Genomic DNA, 26,096 nt, shown 5'->3' with positions numbered 1-26,096 from the left:
CCTGGGGCTTGCGGATTTAGCATGACCAGCCTGCAAGTGAACCCCAGGAATCTGCCCGTGTCCACCACCCACCCCAGCATAGGAAAAAGCACATGGCATCCTGCTCGTCTACGTTAGTGGCATCTAGGGATCAAACTTGGGTCCTCATGTTTGTGAGGTAAGCATTTTCCTGGCTGAGCTCTCCAGACCTAACAGCCCTGTGATGGCATCCCACTACCCATAAAGCTGAAAGCTGTCTGATAACTTCCAGTAGTCTTAGTAAAACGATCACAAGCTAATTCTGGCCCTATTTTCCTGCTCTGCCTTGACACAAGGACTACAGCCAGCCAGATGGGCGCTCTCCACTCCCTTACTCTCTAATCTGAACCCGACATGGGCAGCCTGTGTGTCCACTCTAAAACTGTCAAACTCTACCCTGGCTTCACGACAATTCCTGCTGCTTCAGGGAACTTTCTCTATGTTCCTTTGGCCTTCTCTAAAGTTCACCTTCCTGGGTATACACGCTTTTCTCACAATCTACAGAAGCAACTGCTTAAGAGGTGGGGGGGGGGGAGGCACTCTAAAGACTCTGTTCTCCCTTCAAGGTACCTAGGAGAGTGCCAGCCACCTGCTCAGTATATATTAGTTATATAGATGGCAAGGGTGAGCCCCTCTACCACCTATACTAGCCTAATTGTCTCAACCTCTTAAAATCTACAAGCCATCTTGACAAACACAAAAAGCTTAGGTAATAAATGCCACACACACACACACACATACACAAAAGTGAAGTTGAATTCTAACCCATTCTATGTACAAGAAAAAAGGAAGGAAGGAAGGAAGGAAGGAAGGAAGGAAGGAAGGAAGGAAGGAAGGAAGGAAGCTCAAACTTTATCAGAGGACTAAATGCAAAAACTATAAAACTCCAAGAGAAAATCATTAGTTTACATCTTGATAACTAGGCAAGGTATCTCAGCTACGACACTGAAAGACTAAGCTTTGGGGCTTTAAAAGATACAACCAAGAAAATGAAGACATGCTCACCCAGTCAGACAGCGCCATCTCATTACATCGATCAAGGCACAAGAGGAGTGGACAGCTGTCCGCAGAACCCCGGGCTCTGTTACCTCACAGCACCACACATTACACTGAGTGGACAAGGTATCGTTGGCTCAGGTTGTGGCAAAGCTGTTCGTTAACTGAGCCGTAACCCAGACAAGTGCCACCCACATTCCTATTGGGGGCTGGAGACTGGAACTTAATGTCACTCTCTCATCTTCAGCTGCAGTTTGGATGTGCCTGCCTGGATGGCCAGTTTCTTCCTTCTTTCACAGGGTGGAAATAATTCTACTTAGAGCCTTTTGCTAACTCAAGAAAATGCCCTCACAGACGAGGGCAGTTAGCCAATTTGTGCCTTTTTCCTAATTATTCTGGGCTGTCCAAGTGTGTCTCTGGAGAAGTTCTGGAAACTTCCACGAAGTCTCTTTTGACATTTAAAACATTGTCTCTCCAGCAACTGACTTGAATGAGAGACCAACAAGACGAACCCCTTCTTTATATTCCTGGCCCCAGCTCTTCTTCCATACCCATCCTTCCTTCAGCTCTCAGGGAACACAGGAACAAAGTGTATTTGTCAACAATGGGTAGTGAATAGCCTAAGGTGACCTGAAACTCGTGATCCTCTTGCCTCGGCCTTCCCAGGGCTGAGATTGCAGGCATTTGTCACCATGTCCAGCTCAGAGTCATTTCTGATATTAGACTTGTATCCAGAATATATAGAGAACTGTTATAACAAGATACTTTACTTTTAAATTTTAGAGGAATCAAAATGAATAGTTCTCCAGAATAATCATACAAATGAACAATAAGGACATGAAAAGATGTCTATAATTAATAGTGATCAAGGAAATTCAAATAAGAGTATGATGTCATACCCACTAAGTATGTCTAAGATATTTTAAAGACAATAATAAATGTTAACAAAGGCATGGAGAAATTGGAATTGTCATATGCTGTTGACGAGAACAGAAAAGAGTAGCCCCCTAGAAGACTAGACACAGAGTTACCTATGACACAGAAATTCCACGCCTGTTTATATACCAAAGAAAAAATAAAAGTATATGGCAATATCCACAGTTCATAAATATGTTATTTATCCATATTAAATGACAATACATGTTGCAAAATAAATAAACAAGCACTATGCCAAGGGACAGAAGCCAATCACAACGAGCAATGTGTTGGTATAATTCTTTCTATGAAGAGTTCAGATCTAAACTGGGCATGATGTCTCACATCACATCCACCACTTGACTAGATGAGGCAGGAGGATTATAGCAAGTTTGAGGTCAGCCTGGTCTACACCACAAGCTCCAATCCAGGTAGGGTTACATAGCAAGACCCTCTGTCGAGCAAATCCATAAAGATAGAAAGTAGAGCAATGATTGCCAGGGCTTGGTGGGAAGGGATAGAAGGCTACTGTTCATAAGTGCCAGACTTCTTATGGGGTAGCAAAAGGCCTAAAACTAGAAATGGTGATAATTATACAACTTTCTGAATATACTGAGAAACATTCATTGGTGCTTTCAGGGATAAATTTCATGAAAATTGCATAACTATAATCCTGCCATTTTAAAATCTTAGATATAGCTGCCAATGAGATTTGATGTGTGCATCTCTTCTGGTCTCAGGGTATCATTGCCACAGTGGTGTTCCCCAACCAAAACCAGAATTATAATACTGAGAGTCTTTTCCAGACTGTGATAAGCTGTCTCCCAGAAGAGTATCCCCTCTTGGGTGAGAATCTCAGGTCAAAATCTGTGGCATTAGTTGGGGAGATGGCACTTGTGACCCAAGCACTCAGTGGGCATCAACGGCATAAGCTTGGAAAGGAGGCAACAGTGATCCAAGCACTCAGTGGACATCAACGGCATAAGCCGGGCAAAGTGATACCTGTGCTCTAAGTACTCAGTGGGCACAAGCAATCTGAGCCACACAGTAAAACCTTATTTCAAAAGACTCAAAGGCAGGGCTGGGAAGATCATTCAGTGGCTAAGAGGACTGGATGCTTATGCAGGGGACCTGGGTTCAATCCCCAGCACCCACATGGTGGTTCACAACCATCTTTAGTTCCAGTTCTGAGGGATCTGATACCCTCTGATCTTCAAGGGCCCCAGGCACGCATGAGGGTACACATACATGCATGCAGGAAAAACACTCATAAAATAGATTAAATAAATCATAAAAAGATATTACAAACATACAAAATTTAACAACTGATAAATGCAATATCAGGATTAGAATCAGGCATATCTTACAAAAATAATTCAGTTATTATTAGTTGAATGAAGATAGTTAAAATCATAGATATTAGAAAGAACAACACTGAACTGAATTATTCTATATCCTGACACTCAAGCCCAAAACTTACGTGGTGTAGACATTTTTGTGAGGATGGGAGTGATAATCTCCTCTAGCTGCTGTTTCTGCTCAAAAAGCTCACTGATAGAAGCTTCTGGATGGGTTTCCAACCACTCATTCTTCATACGGCACGCATTGAGGATAGTGTTCTAGGAAAGAAATAGAAAATTTACTTCTGCTTATGTATTGAAAAATAAGACTAGTATCTCTGGGATCAGCAGGACAGCTTAGTGGCTAAAGGCACGTCTATCAAGCCTGATGACATGAGTTTGATACATGGAACCTACACAGTGGAAGAAGAGAACAGATTCACCCAACTGTCCTCTGACCTCAACACCTTGGCATTCACACACACAGGCACATGCACACACACAATAAATAAATGTAATACTGTCTTTACAAACTGGAGTATCTCCAAGACTGTGCTATCTGAACTTTATCCAACAGAGTAACCCTTAGATATACTTAGCTCTTGAGTATTTGAAGTCTGGCTAGTATGACTGAAGAACTGAATTTTGAATTATATTTAATTTTAAATAATTAAAATTGAAACAGCATATGGCTTCTGACTACTGAACTATCTAACCAGTAGAATGAGAAGCCATGAAATTCACCACTGAGCATCAAGAAGCCTTAAACCAAGCTACCCTTTCTCCCTGATTCTCTGTTTCTATTGAGCCCTCTTGATGAAAGAAATGTTTGCAAAAGTTGAAAAATAGGTGGATAGTAGGGCTGGAGCTATGGCTCAGCGGTTAAGAGAACCTGCTGTTCTAGCAGAGAACCTGAGTTGAGGTCCCGTACCCGCATGGCAGTTCACAACCATCTATAGCTTCGGTTCCAAGGGATCCTATGTCCTCTTCTGGCCTCTATAGGTACTGCACACTCATGGTGCGCATATATACATGCTGACAAACACTCATGCACATAAAATAAAAACAAATAAAACTTTGGGGAAATGTCAGGTGGGATGAGCTACAGGAAACTCCATGAAGATAATATTTTACTTCCTTTCAATAGTGTGCTAGAGGAGGAAGTTCAAAAAAGTTCTACCAAACAGCACACCCACACACATTCCTGATGTCTGCTTAAAGACAATTCTCACATGTGCCTCACACATACAGACAGAATGTGCCAACCAAAATTAAAAATAGAAAAGTGTTTGTTACAGTAATATTTATAATAATGAATAAAAATTGACAGCCTGTTGATGTATGCTTTCCATGGCGCTAAATAATAAGCCGTAGATAAGAAAGCTTGCCAAAGAGACAGATTCAAGGAAGTGTCCTTAAGATACCCAGAGAGGGAAAAAGCAAGCTACTAATAGTAGTCTATATAGCAAGATCCCACTTTTACAGCAATAGATGCCCTTTATAGACCTCTATTATCTGTGCTTATAAAAATGAAGAGGAAAATATGATAAAAATAACACAAAATTTCTATCAGAACTCCAGGGCAATTAAACTGGAAATAAGAAGGGAACTAAGTTCATTCAAGATCACTTTTTCCTAATTAATTCTGTGTGCATAGTACATTTTTTATTGAAATTTAAAGGTTTTTTTTTTAAGCCACAGTTGACAAAGCACTGTTCCTTCCTAGTGAGAACCCCATGAGTTAAAGGTTCAACAGCCCTCGTGCCTGCTCCAATCAAATGCTTCCTGTACTTTCTTTCACAAGAAGTATTGTAAAATAGTTTATGAAGAGATAAAGTACAATGTGTGCCTTAGTGAGATTTGGTGATGCCCACTAAGCAACAGCTAACTGTCATTTTCACCAAATAATGTCAAAACAAATTCTCATGTCTCCTACACAGAAACACAGAGAGCAATTTAAAGCCCTCACACATTTCTAATACCTGGAACTATTCACTTTTTTGATACAGGGTCTTATCATATAGCCCTCCTTGGCCTGGTTCTCAGAGTGCAGCCAGTCTTGCCTAGAACTCAAGGCAATCCTCCTGCCTCAGCTTCCCAAATGTTGGAACACAGGCTGCCACTATGCCCAACTTATTGAGCACAATTTTAATGTATATCCAAACCGATTTTTTTTTACTTTTTTCTCATTATGGAAGATTTTATACATGCATTATATACATATACATACATAGAAAAGTGTATTATGTATGTCTTTTTTAATTTTATTGATTTTTATTGATCTCTACATTTTTCTTTGCTCCCTTCCCTGCCTCTCTCCTCCTTTTTAGCCCTCTCCCAAGGTCCCCATGCTCCCAATTTACTCAGGAGATCTTGCCTTTTTCTACTTCCCATGTAGATTAGATCTATGTATGTCTCTCTTAGGGTCCTCATTGTTGTCTAGGTTCTCTGGGATTCTGTATCATGTATGTCTTAAGCTTTGAAGCGAAATATAGAATTGAATATGAGAGGAGCACAGTTCTCTAACAGAAGAATAGAAAATTAACATCTCCCAGTTCTCCTCACCTACCTTCCCCAAAGACAGAAGCACAAGCCATACTTCTCCCTTCGTAGTTTGACTATTAAAATAGGTATCCCTGACAATATGTGTTGGGGAGTGGTTAGCTTTCTAAAAACCTTTGCAAGTCTTAGTGGGTTTGTTTGTTGTTTGTTTTTCCAAATCTTCACTCAATACAACATTCGAATACGCACCCATGTGGTCAGGTGTGATATTGTGTACATCGGCCTCATTTACTTTTATCATCTCTTCTCTTATCAGAAGCTTACTAAAGAAGTGAGAGGAGGGAAGGAAGAAGGCGAAGGAAGGAGTAGGAGGAAGGAGAGGAGCATTAAGGAGAACCGTCTACCTCCAGAACATCAGGACAGGTAATAATCACAACATAGTACCTTGTCTTCCTTGAGGAGTTTCCCTGGTCCCTTTTCTGGGTCAGTAATGATGAGAGAGGACTTCGTGATAAACTTTTTCAGAACCAGCCTTGCATCTGAAAGAACAGGACAGAAAAATGTGAGACAAGGCAAAAAACAAAGGGCAAGGCATCCCGACTGTGCAGCCACCGCACAGGCAGAACTGGGTGCGGTTTGTGTAGAAGGTCCACCGGCACTGTCTTTGAGGATTCCGAAAACCAGCACTCAGGGACACATCACTTCAGAGCACTCAGTGTGTCCCTGGAATTACAATAGGATTTTTGAAGACCCAAAGAAATATAAAACATGATACCGGGTCCCAAATTGTCATATTTGTTTAAATGTTCATTCTGGAGAAAAGAGCTACAAGAGAAAAATATTTCCAACAGACAGATTGTCACTTTCTTGAGCTTTAACACACACACACACACACACACACATTAAAAAGAAAATCTCCTCTTTTTAAAAAATGTTTAAAATACTTTAATTTACTTTAATACCCGTAGTCATCATACAAACACACACACACATCACAAGATCTGCTTAAAAGTATACTAATCTGAGAGAATTAAGAGCCTGAAATAAATAAAAGGGCTTACCATATTCTTACACAGAATTACTGAATGCTAGAAATTGTAGATTAGTCCCAAATTACATTCTGCGTAATAAAATAGTTTTCTGTGGCTGCTGTATCAAATATCCAGAAATCAGGTGGGTTAAGACAGTTCAAATCCATCCTCTCACAGTTCCAGAGGTCGAACAACTGAATCCAATTCTGCTGACCTGCAGGCCCTGAGCAGAGACACTGATCCTTGCCTTTAACTTCCACCGAGCCACCCGTATTCCTCGGCTTGTGGCCCTTCCCCCGTCTTCAAATACATCCTTCTGATCTCTGTTTTTATCATCAAGCTACCTTCTCTTCTGTGCCAATCCTCCCTCTGTCCCTAGCTGTGGTAATACTAGCGACGGGGCTGCATCCCCAACACCCCAGCCGCCTGCTCGGCTAGCTTATGCCCGAAATAACAACACACAAACTGTATTCATTTAAACACTGCTTTGGCCCATTTCTATCTAGCCTCTTCTAGGCTAATTCTCACATATTAATTTAGCCCATTTCTAATCATCTGTGTAGCGCCCCTAGGTGTGCTTACCGGGAAGATTCTAGCCTATGTCCATCCTGGGTCGGAGCTTCATTGCTTGCGTCTGCCTGGGAGCTGGGAGCATGGTGTCTCTCTCTGAGGTGTCTGCTCCCGAGAGCAGAGCTGTGGAGTCTGAGCTCACTTCCTCCTCCTCCCAGCGTTCTGTTCTGTTTACTCCACCTACCTATGCTCTAACCAATAAAATGGGCCAAGGCAGTTCCTTTATTAGCCAATGACCTTCCTCCATCACCTAGCTTATAAAGACACAAATTACATGTGGGCCCAACCTGGATAATCTTCCTAATCAAGGACTCCAAGGATCTGCAACATCTCTTTTGCTATATGATTCAACAGTCACATGTTTCAGGGATCTGAATCCAGTTGTTTGGTAGCCATTATTCAGCCTTCTTTCTCATCCACTTACAATTCACATGCATCTCACAGGCAAAACACATTTACCCATCCCAATACCCCCAACACGTATGACCACATCAACTCAAAGTTGAATTCTCATCTAAATCATCACAACTCAGAAATTTCAAACCTCAAACTCTCAAGCATGTGCGTAAGGTTTGGGTGAGACTCTATGTGATCCGTCCTGGGCCAAAATTCCTCTCTATCCATGAACCTGGTGAGCCAGAAACAGTTTATCTTCTTCCAAACTATAATAGTGGCACAAGCACAGAACACAGTCATAGACACTGCCGCTCAAAATAATGTCAAAATATAGCATACAGATTCCACTTGGCTTCAGACCTGGAGATACCTTTCTAATCCTGTAGGCCTGTTTCTTTACCCTCTGGACCCAAGGATCCACCCACTGAATCATCTCTCCCTTATCGTGAATTATATCATGTCACCTGACCTGGTAGATTCAAAGCTATAATTCCAAAACTTAAAAGGCTGAGACTGAAAGATCTGTGGTTTCAAAGCCATGCTGGATTATAGAGTTCCAGGACAGCCTGGACCTCATAGTAAGACCCTAATTGAGGAGGAGGTGGAAGAGGAGGAGAAGAAATGACGAAGGGAGGGAGGAAGAAAAAAGAAAGTGTGTGCTAGCAGTTGAATAGCTTTATCAATCTGTTCCTGCCTACAAAATTTTGGTAGACCAGTACTCTTCTTTTTATTTTAATTCTCTCTGTCCCTTTGTTGAAAAATGGTATTTCTATCTATGTAATGCTCTCAAAGTCCTTGTGAGACTCCCTACATATCACAGAGATTGATCTAGTCATAAAGAGGCTCCTCCTGATCTTTTGTGGATAATTTAATTCCCATCCTGACTTATGCAGAGATGGCTGGGAGTATGTGTGATACATGCACCCCAGCAATTCAGTAGCAAAAAGATGTCCATCTATATTGATGTCTTCCCTCCAAAACTTATTTTCTTGATGGGAACTCTCTTGATATTTAGTACCTATGCTCTTAATAGACTTCTGCCACTGTAATAAAATGACTGAAATATGAAACTTATAAGGAGGAAAGGTTTATTGGCTCAAGTTTCAGGTTTCAGTCTCTAGGTGGTTAGTCCTGTTGCCTGGCCTATGACATGGTAGCAATATCACAGGGAGTGTATGTGAACCAAGACCTTGTAGTCAAGAGCAAACACAAACGACAGGAAGGGACTGAGATCCCACCAGTCACTTCAAGGGCCCATCTCCAGTGACCAGACTTCCCACTAGGTCCCACATCTCACAGTCTCCAGTGATATGCCTTTGGCACAGGGGCTTTGAGGGAACACCTCAAACCACAGGAGCTTGTCCTGTGATCTGTGTGTGCTGCATTCCCACACTGCCAAGCTCTGCTCCCCTTTTGCTTGACAGTTCTTCCAGTAATTTATCCCTTTCCTCCCACATCTTACCATAGACAGCAAGAAAAAGACCAGCCACACCTTTCAACCTTTTGCTTGGAAACATCTTCATCTAAACTTTCAAGCTTTCCCTCTCATTCTGTTTTCCATACAACAGCAGGGTCCAAAGCAGCCAATCTTCCTGCTGTTCCATAGCAAGCCCTCACTACCTTTGGGAGTGTTTGCTTGTTTTCATGAGGTTTATTATTTTGATTGCATGCCTATTGCTAAGTACATTCCCTGGCAAAAACATTAGCAGATTGTCCGTTTTCAAGAAACCTAGGATGATTAGCTGGGTACAACTTTTCACCCCAGTGCATTTTCTTAAATGATGTCATTGAACTTACCCCTGAGTCACTATGACTGACGATGTAACAATGAGCGTCACTGTGTATTTTGCTAGGTGTGCTGGGCTGCCTTAGCAGGATTATCTGCAAGGCTTGACAGAAGCACCAAATTAACTACATCTTCTGCTCTGTCTGACCAATTTTTCAGCTCAAGATTTTCTTCTCACTTAAGACAAAAAGATGTCTAACCAAAGAAGATCTGTGCTTTCTCCCCTGCTGTTCTTCTGTTTTTTCCGAGAGAGCGCCTGCATTTGTGATGGGACAATCTGGACGAAGGTCGGATGGGAGATTTTTCCGGAGGAAGTGCACTCCCTGAAAGCTAAGGCCCCCCCATCCCACTGTCTACCTTACCCTCTGGACAAATTCTGCTGCAACTTTACTAACGTGGACCTAATCCAGAGTTCTTTACGCCTCACGTACATCTTAGTGCAAGCTCTCTTCTTAATTCTGTTTGTTTTATCTGTGCATTATCTATGGATGAAATGGACGAGACACCAAAGAAAGGTGAATTTGCGATGCAGATGGGAGGAGTTGTGACATCTCAAAGGTGGCACAAGGTTACGCAATTCTCTGAAGTTAACCTTCCCTGCTCCCCACTCGCCTGCCCCACTTCCATTATCTAACTGTGCCCTGCACACACTTATGAGTTCCACAGAGGTGTGTTTAATCGGAAGGTCCTTAAAATTATCTCCACCAGCTCCTTCTTTCAAGTTACCAAACACACCAAAATACCGAGATGTGGTAGGTAGGATTGTAGGAAATGAGGTTACCTGTCTGTCCTTCGGTAAGTCACATATTCTTTCTCAGCCTCCTCATAAAATGATCTGAAATAAGGGGGTCTCTTAGAGAACCTGTGAGTCTATCAAAGCTCACTACAAAAGTTGGCATAAACTTCTCAGTGGAATGGGCTTTAAACTGATTTCTAAAAGTTAGAATTTAGTGGGAAACGGGGCTGCGTTCCCAATTTTGCCAATAGATGGCACTATAATTCAAGACAATCAAGAACATTCTTCCTTGACCTTCAGAGTGACCTAAATTTGTGTTTTCTTGTTTTTAAAATATTACTGTATTATGTAGTGATCTTTCTTAGTAAAGGAAAATACTTTTCTGTAACAGGAGGGACTGCTTGTTGGGGTTTCTGTCTTGCCCAGTTCCCACAGCCATTTAGCCCCCAAAGAATCACAAGAAGTCAACATTAGGATATAAACTGATTGGCCCATTAGCTCAGGCTTCATATTAGCTCTTATAACTTATATTAACCCATTCTTTTTTATCTATATTAGCCACATGGCTCAATACCTTTTACAGCAAGGCAGGTCACATCTTGCTTCTTCCGTGGTCTGGGCAGGACTGTGGAAAGAGCTTCCTTCTTCCCAGAATTCTCCTGTTCTCATTGTGCCACCTCTACTTCCTGTCTGGTTTTCCCACCTATACTTCCAACCTGGCTACCAGCCAATCAGTGTTTATTTAAAATATAATTGACAGAATATAGCATTGTCCTATACCATGTTTCTTCTATTTATTTGATTCTGGGACTAAACCCAGGGCCTCCTACATCCTAGGAAGCTCTCTACAGCTCACTGAGTTCTGTCCCCAAATCCTAACAACAATCTTAAGGATTCATTTTATGTTCGAGGAACCACGGAGTGATTTTACTCAGGTCAGCCTGCCAGGAACCACTCACTTAAAGAAAACTAGCTCCCCATTTCCCCTGAAGTTGTCGACTGTCCATAGTTCCTTATGGAGGGGTGAGGGCTTGTGAGCCCTTCCCCATGCCATGCTAGGCTGTGCATTGTCCTGCTCTTGTGAGGATCTTGTGCAGGCAGTCATGGGTGCTGTTAAGTTCACGAGTGCAGAATTCCTGTCCTGGTCAGAAGATACTGTTTTGCTCTCCTCCTCTCTGACCTCTGGCTCTTTCAGGCTTTCTGCCCGCCCCCCATGATGCCTGATGGGAAGGGGTGTGATACAGATGTCATGTTTCTGCCTGGGCACTCACATTTATTTCTGCACTTTGACCAGTTTTAAGTTTCCGCATGAACTATCTGCACAAAGAAATGTCTCTGAAGAAGTCAGAGAGTTGCACTGATCTAAGTGGGGAGAGATACAAGTTTAGACTGCAGTTTGATACTATGCCTACTTAGCAAAATAATATTAGTAGATTCACCAGTGGGACCTGTGAGCTCCACTCCCATGGGTTCGTGGCCAGATATGCAGTACCAGCCCTGTGTTTCCTCCTGTGGAGCAGGCGGGCCTTAGATCCAATCAGAAAGACCAGGTTACTCTAGTAGGTCCATGCCACAGCTTGCCATGCCAGTCATTGCTGCAGTTCACAGGGCTGACAGCTGGGTAAGACCAGGGCAGCAAGTTCAGCACCTTCCAATACTGTGAGGGCTAGCCAGCAGGGAAGAAGCCATCGGGTCAAAACTGACTCAACTTCTCCATGTCTTGAAGGAAAACATCCTAATTTCTCTGGGCAAAATGTTCTAACCCTAGGAAACACTAGCCAGTGTTTGCTGGTGGTGACGTGTAAATATGTGATACGTAGATCTTAGTAGTATTTAAGTTTGCCCTTCCAGAATATCATTTCACTTTGAAATAAAACAAAAATCATTTGTTTTTGCTCTTTCAGCTGAAAAAGCAAGCCTCTTTAGAGAAACACGGTAATGACCTAGAGAGTCCATCCATCTATGACATTGAACAAATCCTCTGCAGACTGCTGGCCACAACATCAATGATGACCAAGTTCCTGAAGCAGGTGTCCCAACATTCTTCCCTTAAAAAAGTTAAGCAACTACATAAAGTAAAGGGGAAGAAGAATAAAGGAGAGGAGCTGAAGGATTCTAAATCTAAGCACATGCAAATGTAGCCCAGTCAAGTACAGAAGCGTACAAAGGCTCTATTTCCAGAACTACCTGAGGGTGAAAAGGGTTTTTTGTTGTTGTTGTTGTTGGGTTTTTTTTTTTTTGGAAGTTGGTGTAGTTTTTTGGTTTTGGGGGTTTTTTGCCATAGCCTTTACTGAAAATTTTTCACATTCAACTGCAAAATAGTCCACACTTACTAATGTGGCTCCCATAATAAAATGAAAACACCTTAACATAAAAGTTATAATCTGGTGGCTATTAGAGCAGCAACATTTTTTTTCCAGCCTGACGATTTTTTTTTTCATCATGACAGGTAGCTGCTATGTGATTTACACTGCACCATTTAGCTTTCCCAAGTCTCAAAAGGAAGGATCCACCACCGGCCCCTCCTTCCAGAGAAGGGAACTTGGGTACAAAGAATTGGAGTACTCTGCTCACACTCACATAGGATTCATACCCAAGCATCCTCTAGGGACCAAGTGCTTACCCTTTCCACCTGCACTCTAGATTACCTATGGAAGCTATGGCATGGGCTCCAGTAAGGCAATCTTGTTCCGTTCATTTCCAGACCTAACATTTGACTTATGCTCTTAGCTCTGCTACTATGTATTCAAAGCCCATTCATCTGGCAAGGTCAAGTTGAACTCAAACAAGTTGGCTTCCTGTTCTATCTCAGGGCAGGGACTGCCTTTCCTGCAGTTTTTCCCTTTAACCTTTCTCTTTATGCTCACATCTTTCTGATACTGTTATATAATTGCTAGATGCCTTCTAGATGATTGTCCAGATGGCAGAAACAACCAGTCGTGCCTACAATATTAGCACATTCAGTAGCGGGCATTCCATCAATGCTCGCTAAGCTCATGCATGCAGATAGCCGTACAAAATAACTTGAAGTCTATAGGCACACAGCAAGTTACACAGGTATGTCTTCCTAAAGGCTTTCCAAGCTGTGGTTTACAGATCTGGAGAATAATAGAGCAAACTGTGAGCAAAATTCAAGGTATCATATAGATTTTTGGACTTTGTTGAAATAGAAAATGCATAAAAGACATGAAAAATTTTAAGTGCATATCTCAATGAATTTCCATAAACAAAATATCCATGTAACCAGGGGCCAAATTTAGAAAATAACAGGTCTCAGAAGTCCTCCTGTGCAATAGGGTAATTGGGATTTGGGTTCCTAACACCATAAGTTAACTTTTCATAAGAAAATAATTTTTTTTTTAATTTTCAATAACAACTTTTTCTCTGGGGGGTCAAATATATTACTGATTACAAATATATTATTTAAATATTTAAACGTCTAGGTAATAGTGTACTTTGCCTAGGTCTTTCAGAGAACAACCTTGAACATATATTGTATAATTTATTGCTTCAATTGTCAGAAGTTGGTAAACCAACAAGACACATGCCGGGGGCGGGGGCAGGTAGTTAGGAGCAAAGTAAAAGAGAAAAGAAAAATGAAGGCAATCTTCATAGATTGACAATAGAAAATACAGTATCTAGTTGGAAGGTAAAAATGTCAATCATCTCATGCTATGGCCTCAAACATCTTAACATCACATGTGCTCCTTACCTGCCCAGTCCAGAAAATGAACACACTCTGTCTGAGAATAGCGAGCGGCCACGTCTCGAGCTTTCTCTCCCCGGAAGTTCAAAGCGTCTATATCGACGTCCAGTTCCACCAGGGCCTTCAAAGTTTCCAGGCGGCCCCAGGCTGCAGCGCAGTGTAAGAGAGTGTATCCTATCAGAGTAGAGATGGTCAGGTCAAACAGATTTAGGAGGGCTTGGCAGTTTTTAACTTTATGGTGGTAGAAAAGGCATTCACATTCTGTAGGGAGCACACTTGAAGACTTGTTTAGCCTTTTCAAGGCCCATAATGTGTGTTCCAATACTCTGATACATTGATGCTGGACAGCAACAGTGAGCAGCAGCCCCCAGGCAACCATGTAATCACATGAATAAATAGCTCCCAAGCATGTTCTCTGGTATACAGAGTTGCTATACTATGATAACCAGGCTAACTAAGTTTCTGCTTACAGTACTTTATAATGGGTCCATTGGGTCATTGGTGTAGGAGGTCCTTCTGTTTATGCGTTGCTTTTATTGGTCAAATAAAGAAACTACCTTGGCCTTTTGATAGGGCAGAACTTAGGTAGGCGGAGTAGACAGAACTGAATGCTGGGAAGAAGGGCAGACAGGCAGATGCCATGGTTCTCCTCCCTGAGAAGGATGCTGGTTAGAAGCTTGCCAGTAAGCCACAGCCAACTCTCTCCTTTCAACTGGTCATGATTTCATCACAAGTCAGGGTACATCTGTATGTTTGTTATTCCGGACTATTTTATGTAGTGGATTGTAAACGTAGCCAAATACTGAACAGTTACTAATGAACCAGTGCTCTACATAGTAAATTCATTGAATTTTAGAGACTCTATAGCATCAGAATTATTATAATCCTCATCTTACAGACAAGAAAACTAAAATTCAAAGATGCTCAGAAACTTGCCTCAAGGAATGCGGCCAGGAAAATGATGGATGCAAGATACCAACCTGGGCAGTCTGACGCCTGAGCTCCTGCACATCTGCTAAGGAAGAGGGCAATCTCCCTATCAGCCGCCCACTTGGGAGCCGCCAGCCTGTACGACTTTAAGGAACTTTTGTCAGACTCTAATTACCCTCACCTTACTCTTAATTGAAATCATTAACACTGTGTATGCTTTGATTTGCAAATTCATCTTTTGCATTAAATCTGACAGTGTGACTTGCCAGACTAGAAAGCAATTTCCTGGACTTAGTGAGGTGCGCAGTAAAGGGGGAAACACAGGGAGCACCTTCAAGAGTTTTTCCCACTGATTTGTTTAAAAATCAAGGATCGCTGTTCTATTGTCCTGAAACGCCCCAGGTAAGTCGGGCAGCCAGGGCTAGGAACACAGCTTCCCTAATATGCACAAGGCCCTGGGTTCTAGAACGCAATTAAAAATTATCTAAATTCAGGTTCCAACACCAAAGCTTCTAGCAGCCCTCACTAAAAGATCTTGGGAGTCAGGGGCTCACAGGGTGCCTTTCACAAGCCCCATGCCTTGCACAGCCAGAAGGTCCTTCACACAGGAAACATGTACACTGGTGGGTGACCTAGGGGCTCTCATTTGGCCCGTATCCAGAGACTACTTGGCCAGCACTTGTCTTAAGAACCCAACCCTTTTGTTCTCGAAGCATCCAGGAATGTTCTGGCTTTAGGCAGCCTCTGGTTTGTCGGAAGTTGCGAACACTATACCATTACCAGGGAAAGGAAAATGCTTTTACTTACAGACCCTGCTATGAGAAAGTGAGTCAGCTTTGTTCACAGGTCACTCAAAACAAAAAATGTGCCAACTGGTGACAAGTATAAGGGAATGGATTGTAACTTTAAATTTGTAACCAATTCCAAAGTGACTCATTTAAAGAAATACACACACAAATACACACATACACACACACACACACACACTCTTGAATGCAGGTGTGGTATGTGCACACACACACACATGCACACACACTGCTGGTAGAGGAGGTGTTATTAAATTCTTATCTCTGGCCATAGGCCTGAGTCATTTGGATGTAGTGTAGACCTGGTACCCAGGGTGACTGAGTCATGCTTCTGATATGAGAAATTTCAAAAGAGAACTTGAGTCAATATAAATTGTAACAGTTCACTACACTTATCCCAAAGAATAGACTTATGACTCCCTTAAATAGCCAAAGAGAGGCAAAAAGAGCTGAGCAAGAATTAGTGTGTTGAAGCTCTTACGAAAGGACTTTGTATGTCCTTAATTTAATCAGTGCAGTAGACCTAGGAGAGAGGTATTAGCCTCTTTATAGTATATAATGGAAAGTAAAGGCCAGCAAGTCTGCACTTTCCCAAGACCACGCTGGTAGTACATCCCCAAGTTTTTAACATCACAATAAGCAAAATATTTAAGAACTCTAAGAGCCAGAGCCTGGCTGGAGCATTGTCTCATGTCTTTATTCTTGACGCTCTTAATCCATTATAAAATTAACAGAATCTCTCACAATGTGGAGGTGTGAGGAGTCTGAGGTCAGAGGATTAGTGTGGACCTTGCTGAGTCCCCACACGGTGGGAAGCAGAGAGATGCTCTCCAAGCCCTTCGTCCACCTGTGGGAGATTCTCACAAGGACTCACTTCCCAGCGCTCCCGCAATGGCATCCATTTCCAGCACATGACTTTTGCAGGGGATATACTCAGACCGCAGACTACGAGATACCACCCTTACCATTCCTGCCTTCAGTCTGAAGGTGGAAATCTTCCATTAGCTGAATGGTCCAGGGGTCCTGATTCACTGAGAGAAAGACACTCTCTATAGACAAGGCACTGTAAGTATGACCAAGAAGCCAGTCCACATAGGAGATAATCTGGACCTCAAAAAAACTAAAATCTGGATCTTCTGAAAGCTGAAATAACTCAAGGTGTCATCTACTCATTAAATTCACTATGACAACTGAAAAGTAGGTGTGAAGGGGGGCTGTATATTTTAATATAATCAGTTTAAAATAAAACTGTTTTAAACAAGCTTTTTACCAAGGAAAATTCAATGTTTTTAATCCTTTGCTGGAAATAGTCCATTTTGTAAAAAAAAAAAAAAATACAAACACTTTGCAGTACATTAACAGCATCACTATTCCAAGAGAAGAAAATCATCTAACATTATTTCAGGCTCAGCAACCTGGCTCAGTGATCAAAAGTGCTTGCCGCCTGACTCAGTCTGACAATCTGAATTTAATCCACAGAATTCGTATAGTAGAACAGGTGCCTAGGAATTGTCCTCTGACCTCCATACGTGCACGTGCACACACACACACACACACAATGTAAAATAAATTTTTAAAGTAGGATTCCAGAAAACATTCAGATAAGAATTGGATCTTTTACCTGGTGCATGTTTTTCTAATCCCTGCACTTGAGAGTTAGAAGCATATGGATCTCTGTGAGTCTGAGACCAGTTCTGTCTACATATCAAGGTCCAGGCAGGGCTACATAGTAAGATCTTAAGAAAGAAAGAAAGAAAGAAAGAAAGAAAGAAAGAAAGAAAGAAAGAAAGAAAGAAAGAAAGAGAAAGACAGAGAAAAGAAAGAAGTAAGGAAGGGAAGAAAGAGAGAAAAAGAAAGAAGAAACAAAAAGAAAAAAGGAAGGAAGAATGAAAGAAAGGAATAAAATAAAGAAAAAAGGAAGGAAGTGAAAATAGAATTGGACTGGCAATGAGCTTTAGATTCCAAAAAGAAGGATACAGACGGAGGATTGGAAACCCCACAGAAAGAAAGAGAAGGATTCTAAGGATGAAAGAACAGAGGCACATAAGAAGTAGCACCCTAGCTTTCTTTCCACTGCTGTGGTAAACACCATGACCAAGAGCCACTTGCTGAGGAACCGGTTTATTTCATCTTACAGCCTACAGCTCACAGTCCATTATGAAGGAAGACAAGACAGAAACTCGAGCAAGGCAGGAACCTAGAGAAAGGAACTAAAGCAGAGACCTCAAGGAGCGCTGCTTACTGGTTTGGTCTCCATGGCTTGCCTTTTTATACAACACAAGACCACCGTCCTGGTGTGAGCAACACCTACAGTGGGCTGGGCCCTCCCATATAATTACCAAGAAAAACGCCTTGCTGTCTTGCTGACAGACCAATCTGATGGAGATACTTTCTTATTTGAAGTTCCTCCTTCCCAGATGATCCTAGCTTGTATCGAGGTCCTGAAACACTAACCAGCACTGGAGGTCACAGTGAGCCAAAAGATCAGTCAAGCAGGAAAAGCAGTCTCCTCACAACTGCCAGGGCATTCAAACCTCATCCTGGGGAATGATGTTGCTCTCAGTGATACATAAGGACCTGAAACACAAAAGGCTGCTTCTAGTTATAGAGTGTGCCGAAGATAAGTTCAACTCAAAGAACTGAAATAATGAAAGGCAAGAACAGAGAAAGCAACCATTTCTACAACTAAAAAGGCAATGGCTAACATAAAAAATAAAATGAAGTGGAGGCTGGAGAGCTGGTTCACTGGCTAAGAGCTAGTACAGGAACCTCGTTTAGTTTCCGGGACCCAGGACAGGAAGCTCACAACTGTTTGCAATTCCAACTACAAAGGATCTGGTGCCCTCTTCTGGCATGCACAGGCAACTACACTCATGTGCACATACCTACACACAGACAGATATAGACAAAGACACACACACATAGTCACTGAAAAATAAAAATAAACCTTTCTAAAAGGAAAAAATATAAAACTTAGCAATAGGAGAGGCTATCTTAGTTAGGGTCACTGCCTCTATGATGAAACACCATGACCAGAGCAACTTGGGGAGGAAAAGGTTTATTTGGCTTACATTTTCATATCGTTGTTCATTATTGAAGGAATTCAGAACAGGAACTCAAACAGGACAGGAACTTGGAGGCAGGAGCTGATGCAGAGGCCATGGAGGAGTGCTGCTTACTGGCTTGTTCCTCATGGCTTTCTTAGCCTGCTTTCTTATAGAACCCAGAACCACCAGCCCAGGATGGGACCACCCACAACTAAGAAAATGCCTTACAGGCTTGCCTACAGCCTGGTGTTTTGGAGGCATTTTCTTAATCGAGGTTTCCTCCTCTCAAATTACTTTAGTGCATATCAAGTTGACATAACGCTATCCAGCACATAGACACACAAAGAAAAAAATGTACCTCAAAACTATACAAATCTTCAAAGACAATATAACAGAAAATAACAAAGGTTATGCAAAAAACAGAAAATAACTAACAAAATGACAAGAATAGATTGTTACATACTACTAATAATCTTTAATGCAAGTAACTTGTAGTCCCTAACTAAAAGATGTGGATAAAAAGACAGGGAAAGAAGAAACAATACCCATCTATATGCTTCTTGCAACAAACTCACCCTACTGATAATAAAACATATAGACTACATGATAAATTAAAAGATGGAAAAGAGATATTTCCTGCAAGTAGAAAAGGATACCAAGCAAAAGTAGTAATATTTAAATCAGATAAAAACCAGCTTTTAGCAGTCAACTTTAAATTATCATAATGATTATGAAAGGATTAATTTATAAAGAAAATAAGACTTATTTGGGCTCAATTCTGGAGGCTCTCTTCTAGTGTGCGATGAGGGGCTGATAAGATGGTTCAGCAGGTAAAGGGGCTTGTTACACAATCCTGACGACCTGAGTTCAATCCCTAGAACCCACATAAAGGTGAAAGGAGGGAACCAACTCCGCAATGCTGGGCTGAATCCAATAGGTGCACTGTGGCCTTGTGCACACTGAAAGTGCCCACTACCAACTGAGCCACTGAAGATACTCTGACTGCTTAATCTTTTAGTGTAGGGAACTACACTAGTTGTTGGTTTTTTTAAACGTTATAACCAATCTTTCATTCGTGGCATAAACACAATGGGCCAATAAGTTTGGGCTTGATAAAAAAAATTAATTTAACTGTTTGTTTTCACTACAAAATTAAAAATGTCTTGAAATAGTTATATAAAGTATAAAGCAGGCACATCAAACTTATCTAGTCACAAAGACTGGGAGACACGTCCTCGGGTGGTCACAAGTGATACTGACGGAAGAGGAAATACCTCTAGCGGTTTTCTCGTTCAGATTCACCCCATACTTTGCCAAGGCTCTAACTACATCACTTTTCCCAGCCATGCAAGCTGCATACAGCAGGTTTCTCCCAACAATGTCTTCTTCCAGAAGCAGTTGCACAGCGTGCTCATGGTGAGGGTGTTCGGGATCCTCGAAAATCTTCTGCAAACCTTCTACATCCCCCGTGAGAGCTGGCTGCAAGAGGGGGTTCTCTGGGCCTGTTTCATCTGCTTCTTGGAATTCTTCATAGTCTTGCTTGGAGGAAAATACTGACTTTTCTGAACCCTCTGATTCTAGAGCTCCTTCTGGCTCCATTTACTCCAGCAATACCTAGCACTGAGGGGGAGGGGAAGAAGGCAATTCAAACATATCAGTGTTTATATATTTACTTTTTTAATTTATTGAGACAGAGTCTCACTATGCAGTTCTGGCTGACCTGAACCTGCTCTGTAAGCCAGCTGGCTTTGAACACTCCAGATCCACCTACTTTCTTCCCAAGTGCTGAGATTAAAGGCTACTTATTTATCTTTAATCAGTTCACTGACAATATAAATGTAACAAAAATATGTACTTGAAAATAATTATGATCATAAAATAAGCTGCTTTAGCCGGGCATTGGTGGCACACGCCTGTAATCCCAGCACTCTGGAGGCAGAGACAGGCGGATCTCTGTGAGTTCGAGGCCAGCCTTGTCTACAAGGGCTAGTTCCAGGACAGGCTCCAAAGCTACAGAGAAACCCTGTCTCGAAAAAAAAAAAAAAGCTGCTTTAGCCATTCGATCAATAAAATCTACAATGAGTAAACATGTGGCCTCAGTATATGACAAAATACTAAGTATATAATATAAATAGTAAATTCAATAGGAACAGATCAAAATGAACTAAATTCATTAGGAAAAAATCAAAAGAGAATTGTTAAATAAATTTATCTGCCTAAAAATGATTCTTGTTAGGGAGAATTAAGAAATACAGTTGGATCATTAGAGCCAAATTATGAAGACTTAAAAAAATTAGGCACTAGCTTTTAAACAGAAACTATTCAAACAGAATTTATTAACTTATTATTTATTGAAAATTTATCAATGTTATTTAAACGTTTATATAAATTAAAAACACATTTGTTTTGTTTTGAGATGTTTTGTCTTGCCACGTAGCCCTGGATGGCCTGAAACTTGCTCTGTAGACCAGACTGGCCTGGAATTTGTGGTGATCCCCCTGCCTCTACATCCTTGGTGCTGGGATTACAGGTGTGAGCTACTATGCCCAGTTTTAAACAAACAAGTTTGTCTTCTTTCCTCAACAATCTCCTCTACACACAGGAGAAAATATGGCATGAACAAAAATCTATGTTACAAAAAGTGACAAGCAGTAAGTGCCATAACATGAAATTCTATGGGACTCTAGAGAAGCCAAAATTAATTCCGGTCAATTAAGGAAATCTTAACAGGGCTCACTCTGATGGAATGTATATCAAACTGGAAATGACTCAGGGAAGAGTACCATGGTCCCCCATACACACCAAATGTTATGACATCACATCAAATATTATGACATCACTATGTACTCAGAACAGCAAAATCCTTAAGGGGAACATCGTGCCCAGGAACGGGAGAGATGACTCGGCAAGCAGGAGCGCTTATGGCTATTGCAGAGGCCCTGGGTTTGGTCCCCAGCACCCACATGGCGGCTCACAAGCACTCTACCTCTAGTTTCAGGTCTGCTCTGGGCTCCTGCATATACCTGGCATATATAAACTTATGCAGGCTCACATACACACATCTGAATAAAAATAACTTTATTTTTTTTAAATAAAAAACTAAAGATAGCAGTTGAATAGGATGAGTTACAGCAGTACACCATGTGACCAGATTCTTCTGCTGTGGCTCACAGTACCCTGCTCCAGATGTCCATGCCTTGTGAATTCCATCACCTTTCGGCATGGGCTGCACATCGCTTCTAACGAAGGGACACAGCGGCAAGAATAGTATCCTAAGGGTGTGATGAATCCCAATAGACTGTGGCTCATCTTTTCTTCCTGGCTCTTCTCACACAGCAGAGGGAGCAACCTTTCAAGAGCCTGAGGGCAAACTCTGGCAACAGCTGGCCAGAAGAGAGGCCCTTAGCCAAGAAGCCTATAAAGAGTTTAATTCTGACAAAAACATTTAATGTGCTTGAAAGCAGCCCTGTCTTAGGTGAACTTTACCTGGCCTGCAGCCTCCTGCGAGACACTGAAGTAAGGGAGCTGGTTAAACTGTACCCAGATTCCTGACACACAGAGACTGTGAGATAACCTGTGTGCTATTTTAAACACACCAAGCTTGGCTAATTTGTTCCTTAGTGCTAACTATAACAATTTGCATAACTCAACACTATTTTGTTGAGAAAGCAAATTCAATGGCACATATAGACCAGAGAGTGTCTTTGCTAAGTCAAAAGCAATTAAAGGTAAATTAACTTTTTAAACATGCAAGAAGATGCAACTAACACTCAGTGATGGTTTGAAAGAGACTGCCCCCACCCCACCCCTGTCATAGGCTTATATATTTGAATACTTGATGCTGTTTGGGAAGGACAAACTTAGTGTTTGGGAAGGATACACCTACTTAGTAGTGTGACCTTGTTGGAGGAGGTGTGTCACTGAGGCTGTGAGATTTCAAAAACCTATGGCATTCCCTTTTGGCTCTCTTGGTTTCACATTAGTTTCTCAAAATGTGAGCTCTCAGCTACTGCTCCAACGGTATGCTTACCTGCCTGCTGCAACACTCCTGGCCATGGTCATCATGAACTGTGACCCTCTGAGACTGTAAGCCCCACATAAGAGCATTCTTTTATAAGTTGCCTTGGTCATCACAGCCATAGGAAAGTAACTAAGAAACAACACGTTTTAAAACAAGAGAGGGCTGGCATGGTGGACTATTCCTGTAGACCCAAGGAATTGAGAGAGTGGGCATGCAGATTGCAAAAGCAAGACTTTTATTTTTGCAAATAAAACAATTGCAAAACAGATAAAGACCCATAGGCCATAGTTTTCTGATCCTATTCTTGAGACAAAACAAATATATTTTCTTTGCTCACATGTATACTAATATATTACACAAACTTCATAAACTATATGGGCATAGAGAGGAGGGAGGGTAGTGGGCCTATAATGCAGAATGTCACTGTTTTAATCTTCTTTATTATTATGTATCAAAAAGAAAAGGAGGAGGAAAAAGAAGAGGAGGGGAAGAGGAGAGGGGAAGTAGAAGGAAAGAAAAACAAAGCTAGATTGACCACAAGGTTCAAGATGTTTACCAAAAGGTTCTTGGCAATAAAGAACGAGCAAGACTGTGTTACTGAGAAGAACCTAGAGAGCAAGCCCACAGAGCCTTTTCATAAATAAACAAACTGAGTGGGGCTATAGTGGTGCACACCTTTGATCCCAGCATTTGGGAGGCAGAGGCAGGTGGATCTCTATGAGTTTGAAGACAGCGTGGTGTACAAAGTGAGTTCCAGGACATGCAGGGCTGTCCCAAAAAAAAAAATTTAAGAGAGAGAGAGAGAGAGAGAGAGAGAGAGAGAGAGAGGAGAGAAGAGAAAAAAAGAGAAATCAACCAGCTTAGTGAAAACCACTGAAAATGAGCATGCGGTACATGCACAGAGACAGGCGAAGGTTGCAGTGAGGAGTCTGAACTGGATTCTGTAGGCAACTGGCAGGTGATTGCTGAAGGAGCCAGTGCTGGGAACTAAGTGTATTTCAATAAAATTGATCTGACAAGCCTTGGTATGCATTAGACAAATCAGATTGGAGAGGCAAAAAGGAATGGCCAATTATACCATTACTGCAAAAGTTCAAACTAATGAGTGTAGCATGAATTCTAATTGGTACTACTAATAAAACCCAGAGTCAGATATAGGGGTTAATGCTGACGATCAGAGAAGCAGAGCCACCTGCACTAGAGAGTTCTTTTACCTCTACCAATGCTAAGACCCGAGGGGTGATCCTGTTCTCAGACTGCATCTCCTGACTGCATCTGTCTCCACCAGACCTCAGACTACCTTGAGCTCCTGTCTCTTCCTGCCTTATATTCCTCTCTCCACCCAGCCATATTACTCCTATCTCCACCTCCCTAGTGCTCGGATTAAAGGTGTATACCACCACTCCCTGGCCTCTAGTGGCTTAGCTCAGCACTCTGATCTTCAGGCAAGCTTTATTTATTAAAACACAAACACAATATCACTAGTTAGACAGCTCTAACTAGTCCCTCATCTAAGTCAGGGCCCACTGAGTTTCTTCCATTTCAAGGTTTCCTCCAATCAGGGTACTTATGGATACGGGCAAGAAACAAGAAAAGTAAACGAGGCCATTTTAGATTGTGATGTGATAATAAGCATGACGAAGAATCAGGAAACAACAGGGAAGGAAAGAGGAGGGAGAAGACTTAAAACAGGAGGGATAAGGAGAGGAGACTGACACAGGGCTCCAGAGGGTACCAGAAACGACAGCCTCAGGAAAATGGTACCTTCCAAGTAGGGGTCAAGGGTCAGATGGCACATTACTTGGCTTGTGTGGTCGACTGTGTACCACGTGGTTACTTCCTTTGTTGCAGGGGACCAATCACAGGTATCACACAAATAAATGGGTATGGCTGTGACTAAAATATTTGCAAAATGGATATCGGCCCACAGGGCATAGTTTTCAGATCTCATTCTTAAGGAGACAAAACAAATTATGTTTTCTATGCCCAGATACATAATAATATGAAACACAAGCTTAGTCATAGAGAGGGGAGAGGAGACTGAGCCTATGAAGTCAGAATGTCGCTAATTTATTTCATCTTCACTTAATTGAATTTTCTAGAGTGATGCTATAACCTGCTCTGACTTACTAAATGGTTATGAAAGGTCTAAAAACTTCTCGACTACACAGTGGGAACATTTAGAGGCTGCAAAGTACCAAAAATAGGAAATTACACAAGTATGGTTGACAGCCCACAGTCTAATCAGCAATGGCAGAGACAAAGGACGTAAGGGCTGTAGGCTGAGCTTATTCTAACTGTAAGGAGGATGTGCTGCAACAACAGATTGGGAGAAGGTTCCAGAAGGATTTTCTTAGAGGGATGATACTTCAGTATCAGGGTGGCAAGGCTTAATGGTGATGAGACTGGAATCCTACAAACAAAGGGTAGGAAGGCAGGTGAGGCTCCCAAAGTTATAGTGGAGTCGACCCCGGAGGCTTTTCTAGCCAACTGAATTATTTCTTCAGGGAAGAAAACAACAACAACAACAATAACAATAATAATAATAATAATAAAATAACTGTCTCTTAAGGATTCCTACGTCCCAGCTCACAGAGGAGCTGGGTCCTCGCCCAGCGAAGTCAGCTCTGAATACCCAGAAATTCAAACAAGAGGGAAGGCCTGAGGATCCACTGACAGAAAGCCAGCCTGAAAGGTCACCTGAAAAGAGAACAGTGATTCCCTGAGTACTCCCTTTTGCCCTCCAGCCCTGCCCTTATGCAGCTTCGGGATGCTCAAAGCCGGGACAAGATGCGCAAGCCCGTGGGAGACACAGGCTGAGGACGCCTTGGTTGACGCCCACACCGGCAGTCCCTACCACACGTAGGGATGATGTGGGTGTATCTTGCCCCATCGCCCCCGATCGCCCACCCAGGACCTCAGCGCCTGGACTCCTACTCACCTCTCCCAGGGCCCAGGCTTCCGCGGTTACCATGGCGACGGCGCACTTTGCGCAGCCGCACCTCACCCCAGCGCCTAGGTTCCAGCTGTGCTAGAAGGTCAGGGATACAAAGGCACGGGACGCTGGAGTGGGAGAAGCTTAGAGGAATTCTCCCCCGAGTGACGAAAATTTGCGTTCCGTGGTGGCGTGCAGATGTTTTATTTTGTAAAAATATTCTGTAATTGGTCTGTTTTGAACAATTTTTAAACTGTAATAAAAAACAAAGTATGTTTGTTGATGGCTCGTTTTGGTCCCCTCTTTTGCCTTTAAATGGATTTCTTTTTGAAAATATGAGGATGAATCCTATTTTAAAAAA

General features: G+C 42.0%; 2 protein-coding genes across 3 annotated transcripts in view; one reads left to right on the top strand and one right to left on the bottom strand.

Moving 5' to 3' along the window:
- Nucleotides 1-25,891, bottom strand: part of Ankrd45 (ankyrin repeat domain 45) — a 30,568-nt gene extending 4,677 nt beyond the window's left edge. Inside the window, exons 1-5 of one of the 2 annotated variants that reach the window (XM_075988392.1) lie at nt 25,742-25,891; nt 20,054-20,399; nt 14,003-14,170; nt 6,216-6,310; nt 3,410-3,548 (exon numbers count right to left, since the gene is read on the bottom strand). In XM_075988392.1, coding sequence (XP_075844507.1) covers nt 3,410-3,548; nt 6,216-6,310; nt 14,003-14,170; nt 20,054-20,378 — 727 coding nt within the window. In that variant the 5' untranslated portion in view covers nt 20,379-20,399; nt 25,742-25,891. The remainder of the gene's footprint in view (nt 1-3,409; nt 3,549-6,215; nt 6,311-14,002; nt 14,171-20,053; nt 20,400-25,741) is intronic. The other variant, XM_075988393.1, reaches the window with a different exon arrangement.
- On the top strand, nt 9,746-12,431 carry Tex50 (testis expressed 50). The gene is made up of 2 exons (XM_075987454.1): nt 9,746-10,069; nt 12,195-12,431. Exons 1-2 carry the CDS (start codon nt 9,746-9,748, stop codon nt 12,429-12,431), a joined length of 561 nt encoding a protein of 186 aa, XP_075843569.1.
- Nucleotides 25,892-26,096: the final 205 nt, after the last annotated feature.

The sequence above is a fragment of the Microtus pennsylvanicus genome, chromosome 10 (assembly GCF_037038515.1).
Source record: "Microtus pennsylvanicus isolate mMicPen1 chromosome 10, mMicPen1.hap1, whole genome shotgun sequence".
NCBI lineage: Eukaryota > Metazoa > Chordata > Mammalia > Rodentia > Cricetidae > Microtus > Microtus pennsylvanicus.
This window is presented reverse-complemented; position numbering and strand designations above follow the sequence as displayed.